The following is an 11,020-nucleotide window of genomic DNA, read 5'->3' as shown; positions in this document are numbered from 1 at the left end:
TAATCTTTTAAAATATTTAACAAATTTTATGTTGAAAAATTGTTTTTAGGTCTATTATAAAATTTCTATGACCCCTTTAAAATTGTAATTAAATATCATTTCATAAATTTAGTAATACAGTCCAATGTTGATAATCCAACCAACAAGTTGTTGGATTATTAAATATTCCGGATTACATAATGCAAAATTAGGAATAAAATCAACATATTGTAAAACTAAATGTGTCCTATTGGTACTTCTTTATTAAGAAAATAAAACTAATCTTGTAGGAGTTGCTTAATATTAATCAACAAGAACAATTTACTCCCCCCCCCTTAACAAGAAAACAACACCCTCTCTTCCACTTCCCCCTCTTATGTTCTCTGTTTAGACGTCACAAGGTTATCAGATTCCCAAATATTGGACTATTAAGATTGTATTGTACTTATAAATATTTTTTTCTTTCTCTATCCCCTTAGTGCTGTTTGGTATGGAGTAATAAATAATTACTTATAGTACTAAATAATTATAATTATTATAAAAGGAACTTTAGAAAAGATTATAGTGGGCCATGTACCATTAATTTGTCATTCACTTACCATATTTTGCTTCCAAATACCTTTTACAAAATTTATTTTTTATATTAATATACTGTAAAATATATTTTAATTTTTTAAAACTTGTCAAATTTAGTTTTCATATTTAAACTTTATATTATGTACATATATTTTCCATATTGTAAACAATGCAGTTTTGATTTTAAAAATTTTATATTTCTTCTAGATGCTTTTCGATTTCCTGGCTATCAAAAATGATGTGATATTTTGGAAGAAACAAAAAACTTTAGTTGGCTTGTCTTTGAAGACTGTCCTATGGAGGGCTTTTAGTCAAATTGTTATATTTTTATATCTCCTTGATGAACAAACATCATTATTGGTATTGGGTCCTGCTGCCATTGGAACCATGATTGAGGTATTGTTAATAGAATTACTTTAAAATTGTGATAAAGTCAAAAAGCTTTAAAGGGTAATCCGTTCTCTATCGAGTCTACAATATGTACTTACGTGTGAATAAAAAAAAATTACCTGTTCTTTGAACATGCAATTAATGAAATGGTAAAAAAAAAAAATTAATCATTGATAAAATTAAAATAAATTTAACTTTGAATTTTAAACATTTATTCACACTAATGAACGTTATACTGAGTTCATTTAAGTGTGGCTTAACTCATTTTTTTTTTGTTGTTGAAAATTAATGTAATTATAAAATTTTAGGAATATTTCTTCAACTTACATAAAATCAAAACTTATGACTGTTCAGTTGGTTGTTTATATAAATTCATGGTAATCACTCAAAATAATTTTAATGAAATCCTGTATTTCTCAACATGAATAAAGTGACTTATCCTCTTTGACTTTAACCATATTTTTATAAACCTCTGATTTATGTTTGTTTTTTTATTCATTTATATTTATAATTCTTTATTATTGAAAGCAAAGAAAATCATGTTAATTATAATATTATCTGGAAATTTACTGTTGATTTCTCACAACTCCCTTCTTCTGTTGATTTCTTGTGTCTTTTCTAAGAAAACTGAATGTTAATGGAGAGAAACTTTTGGAAGCCTATTTTGATAATCTTTTTTTTTTTTTTTAAGCCATTCAATCAGTATCTATGGATAGTTTATTGTCTTATTTTTTCTAATTTTTACATTACTTCTGTGCTATAGTAATTGTATGACTACTCCTGGGCTATGTCCGTCCCCAAATGTAAAATTTGAGATTTTATCAAATTGTGTGTATTTCTTATATGTTTCATTAATTCAGTTGTTTATCTTTTGATTAATTAGTTGTGGAAAGTTCAAAAGGTATTAGCTTTTGATTGGCGAAAAATGGAATTTAGAAAGTTGGAACTGACAGAAGATGAGAAGAAAACAAGGCTGCTCGATGCCCAAGGAATGTATTATTTGTCTCGTATTTTGTATCCTATATGTACCCTTGGTGCATTATATTCTCTCTTCTATGAACATCATAAGAGGTAATAATAATTATTGTTGATTTTATTATGTTCAAAATTTTAAATTCATATTATTTCGAAAAATGATTCATTATTTAAATAAGGTAATTAATAAAATATATTTGTTTCAGTTGGTATTCTTGGATAATTCACAGTTTAGTCAATGGTGTTTATGCTTTTGGCTTCTTATTCATGCTTCCACAACTTTTTATTAATTATAAGCTAAAGTCTGTCGCTCATCTTCCTTGGAGATCATTTATGTATAAAGTTAGTTGGTATATTTTGTTTTTATTGTCAATATTAAAATTAAATAGCTTTTATTTAGTCTCCTAACTCATAATACTAAAACATTATTTTTTATTTATTTTTTTTTTGCAAATTTACTTTATATATTCTGAAGAACTTCCATTAAAATAAAATAATTGTCTCTTGGCTTTAAAACTCTTTGCGAACATTAACCTTGCATAAGAATAGTCTTAACTATAGAGATACCATTTTTACAGTAATGAGGGAATACTTTAAGGACACTGCTTGGTAATAATCTTATTTATCTGAGGCATAAGCAGTTCTCACCTATTTAACAAGAAAAAATTCTGATAATTTTTCAGTAACAGGATGACTTCATTACTACTTTCTTAAATGAGGATTAATAGCTCATATTATTATTTCCATAATTTGGCTTTAGAGAATTAAATCAAGAAACAACATTTGGCAATTAAACAAATATCATAAATTTTTCCCTTATAATTATTAGTAATAAAATAAAAAACCTATTCTAATTTGATAAATATTTTAATATCTTTTTTGTTAAGTGTACTACTTTTTTTGTGAAGCAATACCTTATCATTTTTCCCTGATTCATTAGGTAAAAAAAATGTTTTCACTGGCTTGAGGAAAAGTCAGGGATTAAAAACCGGGAAAGCTGCTATGCTATTTAAAAATTAAAATAGCAAACAATAAAAAATTGTTTCTGAATCAGTACAATAAAAAAAGAAAGAAAAAAACGAGTCTGCTAAGTACTAGCTTCATCTAACCATATCTGTTGGATACATAATTACTTATATTTCAATATTTTATGGTCAGTGATTTATTATTTGAGTATATAATCAAAACAGGTCAAGTCATTTGAATTATAGTCTCATGCAAAATGCAAGTGTGTATAAGTCAGTGAAAGTAATGGATGAAATTTGATAAAGCTTGATACTGGTTCTGTTTTTTCATTATTCCTTAACTTCCCTTCAGCTTTGGATCAAATTGGATGAGTCTTTTTTTTAGGTATGTCTTGGAAAATATACTTTACCTATATGCATAAGTGAAAGTGGTGGATAGAATTTGATGAAATTGATTTTTGACCATTTTTATGCTGTCCCTAAATAATTCTGACATAAAGCAAATATACATTAATTTTCTTTAATACATCTGAACTTTTTCAACATGAGATAATTTGGAGAAAAATAAATTTTTTCCTTTGATTGCAATTTGTAAAGTGTTACATGGTGAGGGATGCCGTGAGATTAAAAGATGTAATCAACAATTGATTACAAAGTAGTTTATGCACATTTTAATTTAAATAAAATCGAATTATCATAGCTTGCACATACTTGCTTACTCACGATTTTTGGCTAAATCAAAATGTAAATAAACCACTTCTCCTCATCTTCTGGACAAGGCAAGAAAAATTTTGATTTTCAAATGAAATTTTGAGGTATTAAGTTTAACCTTTCTTATATTTTGTCATAATAAGGTTGTTGAGGAAATCCTTGTGAATAAATCCAACTTTAAAATAACCCTCTAGAACCTTTTTGGACCTATCTAACCAATTTTCGAGAATGGTGTTTTAAAAATTGTTTTATCATAGTCATAATTTCTGTAAAAAGTTATCTTTATTTTTACATGGAATTTTTATTGATGATATGCACAAGAGAAGTCACAGTTTAAGGTAAGAAACAGGTTTATATGACAATTTTTATTAAATGTCCAAAAATGCCCCTTTTTTTGTGGTGTTTAATTTCTGCATAAATTTGTTAACCAATTTCAATTGCCCAAAGCTCATTTTTATCTTTTTAACGACTATTAATTACTATTTTTATTTTTATTTATTGAGCAGGATGAGTTACATGATATGTACAAACTGTATTATTCTTGTTTTCAGTATTATACATCAAAAGATCCATGATACTTATTAACCATATTTTTTAATTCATCTTTTAAAATACATATACTCTTATTATCATTTATCTACTGTTTTATTGTTATTCTATCTTATTCATTATTAATCAGCACAACTAATTTGGTACATCTAAACAATATTTTGTTATCCATTGCTTTAAATACACACACACACCCTCACATTAATTTTATATCAGGTATCAAAATCATCACCAAATGCTAGAACGTATTCACTTCTGACACACAAAATTCTAATACATATTTTTTCTTTATTAATTTAGTACTGAAGTCACTGGTCATTCCAGGATGATGGTCAGATCACAACACAATTATCTGCCATTTTATCTTTAAATAGTGGCTGATCAGAGGTTTTAAACACTCAGGCCTCAGCCACCACTATACCATAATCATTCATTATAACATAATCAATTTAATAATTGTTTATAAACATTGTAAACTGTTTCATATATATATACATGGATCAGTTTGGAGCATTTTTTAAATATCAGTTTCCAATAAATAACTCAGTAAAATTCCTTATCCTAATCTAAGTTTACCTATATTAAAAATTGACAAATGAATTAAGTAAATTTAAATTAATGGATGCTTAATGAGATAACAAGTATTATAGATTCGAAAATGGTCGGAGAAAATTTGGTAAAAGAAGTGCAGTTATTTGTGGTTTTTGTGCAATAAAAGAACTTTTTCAACCTATTTATTAATTTTTGTCTTTTGAATACTTCTGAATGTATTGAAATATTTTTTGAGGGCTGGTGGAAATATTTATGTGACACTTTAGGCAAGTATGGAATTGTTAGCAACAAAGACCATCCATTCTAAGTTCTTGAAAAATTCTATCTCTGTGAAACAAATCTAATTAATATTTGGAATTAAAACGATTGGCTTTCAGCCACTTCTTGATTTTTGAATGAGATGACATTTTTTGTATACAACGCTTCGTTATTCTACTCTAAGCTCTCTTTTATTTTATTGAGTTATTAATATTTTTTTTTTTGAACTGATAGTAGACCTTTGTGTTACATCTTCCAAAGAGCAGAGGCTATATCTGTGAAGCAATGCTCTTTTGACTCAAAATATTTGATTCAATATTCCTTGACTATGTAGTGGACTGCTCCTTGTGTTTTTGATCCCTCTATATCCCTTTTTTAGCTACATCTACTCCATTTTCTGATAAATTCCTACAATATCATTTTTTAATATGGTTTTGTTTATTTATGTTGTTCTTTGCTGACCGCAACCCCCGACAAATTTCTCCAAAATATTATTTTTTGCTCATTATCTATTCTCTTTTCACATTTTTTTTTGGTGAACAATTTATCTCAACCATAAACTCAGATGGGATTATGGAAGCCACATAGACTATGTCACAAAGAACAGTAGATAACCCATGGCCACTATTATTACTCAATATTAAAACATTTTCTACATTGCAATATTTAATTTATGTCTACATTACTACATTTACATAATTCATGACTATACCACACCGTGTATACCAATAATTTTAAAAATTAAAAAAGCCAAATATCAATTTATTTTTATATCATTACCTCAATTCTTCCTGTATTATTTATTTCCCCTTTGAGGGATTTGTCTTGATATTAAATAATTGTCATTTGAACCTGAAAATTTTTAGTATAATATATTTCTTAACAAAATATAATTTTTAATTATACGTTCTCGGAATCACTGCTAAATGTCAATGCTAGAACAACGAGGTTCCCGCGCAATAATCGCACATCCTTTGTGAGTGAACTTGTGGCGTGAGCGGTAGTGACGACTCTTTGTTTTTTTTTATGTGTAGTGATTTGTGAAAATTGAAAACTGAGATTCGAGCAGTGATTAAGTACTTTGTAAAGAAAGGTATGAAAGCAAAGGAAATTCATGCCGACTTTCACACACTGGAGGACTCTGCTCCTTCATATTCAACTGTTGCCAAGTGAACCAGCGAGTTTAAATTTGGTCGGAAGAGCTTAGATGATGATCCGCGCAGTGGACGGCCAAAAAGTGGTACGACCCCAGAATTTATCACAAAAGTACATAAAAAGGTCATGGAGGATCGTCGACTGAAAGGGCGTGAGATTACTGAAGCTGTTGGGATGTCATCTGAATGTGTATATCATATTTTAACCGAAGAATTGGGAATGAAAAAATTATCCGCAAGAGGGATGCCACGGCTCTTGACATTGGACATAAATGCACCAGATTGGAAATGTCCGAACAAAATCTGGCCTGTTTTCAGCGCAACCAACAAGATTTTTTGTCCCAGTTTGTGACTACAGATGAAACTTGGGTCCACTACTATACCCCAGAGACAAAACAGTGGAAACATGCTGAGTCACCACCACAAAAAAAAGCAAAGGCAGTACATTCGGCCGGAAAGGTCATGGCTCAGTTTTATGGAATGCAAAAGGCATTCTGCTGATAGATTATCTTCCTACTGGCCAAACAATTATGGGGAAATGCTATACAAACCTCCAGGAACAACTACAGGAAAAGACACCCTCGTATTATTTCATTCTCAAATTACACCTTTTTTTAGATGTTCATCTACTTGTCACTCTCTGTTATTGGACTGTTGTGCTTTTATTTATTTGTAATGATTAGAGATAGTTGACCATGGATAAATTATATGAGGAGAAGATGCGGGAGTTGGGGGGTGCGATCAAAATATAACAAATAAGTTGAAATAACTTATTTAATGGTGCCAACGTTTTGGCCAGAATTTCTAGCCTTTATCAGGGCTAAGTCACTTGGCTGTCTGATTTGCTTCTAGGCTAGAAATGTTGGCACTATTAAATAATTTATTTCAACTTATTTGTGTTATATTTTTATCGCACCCTTCTACCATCTTCTCATATATTTTATTTATTTGATAAGGCTTAGTCTAATTCCACCCTTATTTGTTTTGGCCCCACTGATTATTATTATATATTCATTTTATTAATTATGTCAACATGGTGTATGTTAAAATAATTCTTTTTAAGCCAGTTTTAAAATTGATTACCTTTTTAATATTTTTACTTATGTATATTGATTCTATGGGTTTTCTGCTTCTGTTTATTTGGTGCTAATTTAAAATTTCTACTTCATTAAAACCAAAATAATGAATATTTTGTATACTGTGTTTTGCTAGCATTTTTATATTTTTGGAGTTTTTAACGTTTATTATATGTTGAATGACTCAACTATTTAGATCTTGTGATACCTCTCCTGTATACTATTATTCTTTAAAATTAAAGTTATGTATTATATCTTTTTTTTTTTTCCTATTTCTTTTTTATATTTCATGTTATGTGTTTTTCTAAATATAGTTAGTTATATTATATCTGGTTATATAGTCGGATTTTACATCTTTGTGGTAATTTTCTACCTTTATTTTTTGATTTTCATGACTTTATTATTGATTCCATCAATATCAGATCAAAATAAAGCAATATTAATCATTAGATTAATGATTTATTATACTGATTGTTTGAGAGTAGTTTATTTTATTATTAACACAAACAACAATTGATCCCCTTTTACTCTTAACTATTTATTTCAAAACATCTCCAACATTTCGGCCCTCAGGCCATTCTCAAGGAGGCAACTTATAAAATTGGTTTTTATATTATTATTACATTATTTTATTTCTTGCTAATAATTTTTATCAAATGACTAACTTTTTAGATGGATTAAATTATTTATTTATTTAATTTCAGGCATTCAATACATTTATTGATGATCTGTTTGCATTTATAATTACAATGCCAACAGCACATAGGATTGCCTGCTTTAGAGATGATTTTGTATTCCTGATATATTTGTATCAACGATGGTAAGAATTGGATTATAATTATATTACATTATTTCCATTTTACAATTTGTTAGTATTTATATTTCCACCAATTATTTATGCTCTACTATATGATTATAACATATTTTTCAACCTCTTAAACAGATATTTATACAACAGAACTCAATAATGGTTCCGTCCTGTTTTTGTCAAACCACATTTCTCTTTCACCAATTCTTTTTTACTTTTACAATAATGGTTTAACTAATTTTATCCATCATTCTTAATTGAGATACCTCTAAACTATTAAATGATTATAATTATTATTGCACAGAAAATGATAATTCGCTGTTGAATACAGAACAAAAACCAAGACTATCCTATTCTATTCCAAAAGCTTCCTTTATTCACTTCCTTATTCTTTTCCTTTACTTCTCCTCAGTAACATGCTTGTTCACTAACATAACTCTTTTAGAGCCCTTTGGATCACCTCTGATTGGCCTATATCCCTGTGAAATTTTCTTCATAACTTTTTCTGGTATTAAAGGACTTACTGATTTATTATAAAGCATATCAGAAAGTTCTGTATGTTCCGGTTATAAGACATTTCAACATGTCCATGGTTTCTGATAAAGTTCATTTTTGCCACTATATTTTGTATAAATTCCAACAAGGAAGAAATGTTACAGAAGCATGTAGGACATTATTGACAGTGTTTGGTGAATAACCAGTTTCTGGTTCAACATGCAGAAGATGGTTAGAAAAATTTGAAATAGGTGATTTTTGATTTTATAAATTCAATTAGGTGATCTTTGATTGAAGACAATACTGTCAAAGTCATCTTAGAGCGAAATCATTTTATGACAACATAGCAATTTGCAGAAAGGTTTGAATGAACGCAACAAACTATTTTGGACCATATTTAGATACTAGGATTGGTATGAAAATACTCTAGGTGGGATCCTTATGAGTTGAGTGAGGAAAATGTTATCATATGCACCTCTTTGCTTGGAACAAAATTGAACCCTTCTTGGACTTGATGATAACTGGAAATGAAAAATGATAACCTCTAAAACATTGTCAGTAAAACGAACCTAGAAAACCTGCTCTCTCCACCTAATAACCGAAGTTCAGCAAGAGTGAAATAATGTTGTTTATATGGTTGGACATTCGAGAATGAAGACATTTTGAGCTGTTGAAATGGAACAAAATGCTGAATTTGGAGAGGTACTTTAAAAAATTGGATAATTTAAAAACATCATTCAAGAAAAGAGGCCACTGTTGTTCAATATTGCTTCATGATAATGCTCGGCTGGGAACTTCCATTACATCCAGTCTACTCTACTTTCTGTACTTAGAACCTTCTGATTATCACTTGTTACTGTCTTTACAAAAATAGGAACAAAAACAAAGATCAACATTCAGCCTCTATAAAGTTGTAGCCCTTAATTGGGAGAAAAGCAAAGTGTGATCCTTATCAAATTACCTAGTTCCACAACCATTGGTTTAGAAAGAGTACTTCCTTACTAAGTACTGAACCCAAAACTCTTAATGGGTTGTAGTGGTTTAGGTTTTTTTTTTAATTATAACTCATTTTACCCACTAGATTGTGAACAAACTCTATATGTTCTTAAAAGACAATCCTTTAGAAAAAAAAAACATTATTTTTTCGTTTCACTTCTTCATTGTTTGATTAGAACTGAGGCTGTGTTAATAAATACCTATAATCTCGTTATTACAGATCTGGGTTTTATTAATACAATTTTGTTATTAATTTATATTATTCCAAAAATAGTGGGTGGGGTCAGTAAATTCCCAACTCCCAGGCCCTGACTTGAGTCTGACTATTGCTGATAATTAATCTAGCTGTGAATTGACTCAGGGATCACCCTTCCTGACACAAACCTGATGGTTGAGAATGCATTTTTAGTACAGCACCATCTTGCAGAATGATTAGTGAAGAAACAATACTTGAATTGAACCCAAGACTTTCGGATTGTGGTGTTTAGGTTTTTTTTTCTTTTTTATCATTCATATATTCAATAATATGAAATTTAAATGTAAGCCTTAAAAACTGTGTATGTTCCAGTTTCTTGAAATTTTCTGCACAATATACTATTAACCATTTGTTTTCCCCTTAGGTTGTATCCTGTTGACAAATCAAGATATGATGGACGTAATACTGATGACTAGAATGAAGCCAAATATTTATTTTATGTTAATTTATGGTTTATGTTATTATTTATTTATTTATTATGTTTTAAAATTTATAATTGATCTTTTGACTAAATTTACCAATGGATAGTTTTTATTTTCCATTTAAATATATAGTAACATTTTCTTTTAATAACGGAAAAAATTAATTTTTTTTTTAAGTATGAATTATAATTAAATTTTAGAAAAATAAAGAAGTTTATGTTTTAAGTTATTCTGTGTTTCTTTTTGTATAATAGTAATTTTGAAATATTTTTAGATTTTATAACATTCATGTTACTATTGTGGTATTTGCATTTATTTGGAATATTTCAAATCATATTTATCCTCAAAGACTTCTTTCTTTATTATGTATATTTAGAATGTACTATCATTTTTTATCTTGGAACGTTTATAGTTGGCCATATGTAATATATTATTGGAAGATAGTCCGGATGGTGGTCAATGAAGGTACAAAATAGTAAAAAATGATTATAAAAATAGTGAATAAATATTTTTTTTCTACTATTTTGTACTTTTATTTACCGCCACCCAGACTATCTTCCTACAATCCTTTATTATCACTAAATCAGTGTTTTAATACAAGATGAGTTTATAGGTATATCATTTCAATACTATATTAGGATATTTTGAGCTTTATACCTACTTTCCAAAGTGGTTGGGTATTAACTTTTGATGAAAATATACAGATGCTTTTTGATATTTTATACCGAAAGAAAAAGTAAGATCGAAAATCTGCTGCAGAATAATTGAATTATTAACCATAAAATAAATATGATCTTTGTAATTATTTCCTTTATCTGTATTGAGCTTCTGATTTACCTTTCTCTCCTTTTTAATGAA

General features: G+C 28.5%; 1 protein-coding gene across 1 annotated transcript in view; it reads left to right on the top strand.

The window, feature by feature from the left end:
* LOC106685371 (lipid scramblase CLPTM1L) overlaps positions 1-10,391 on the top strand; it is a gene marked incomplete in the record, with an annotated part of 36,614 nt that extends 26,223 nt beyond the window's left edge. Inside the window, 5 exon segments of the mRNA XM_067051637.1 lie at positions 763-951; positions 1,829-2,016; positions 2,127-2,262; positions 7,890-8,005; positions 10,105-10,391. Of these exon segments, the coding sequence (XP_066907738.1) occupies positions 763-951; positions 1,829-2,016; positions 2,127-2,262; positions 7,890-8,005; positions 10,105-10,156 (681 nt within the window).
* Positions 10,392-11,020: the final 629 nt, after the last annotated feature.

Source organism: Halyomorpha halys, unplaced genomic scaffold (genome assembly GCF_000696795.3).
Source record: "Halyomorpha halys isolate HHAL.00 unplaced genomic scaffold, Hhal_1.1 Scaffold686.1, whole genome shotgun sequence".
Classification (NCBI taxonomy): domain Eukaryota; kingdom Metazoa; phylum Arthropoda; class Insecta; order Hemiptera; family Pentatomidae; genus Halyomorpha; species Halyomorpha halys.
This window is presented reverse-complemented; position numbering and strand designations above follow the sequence as displayed.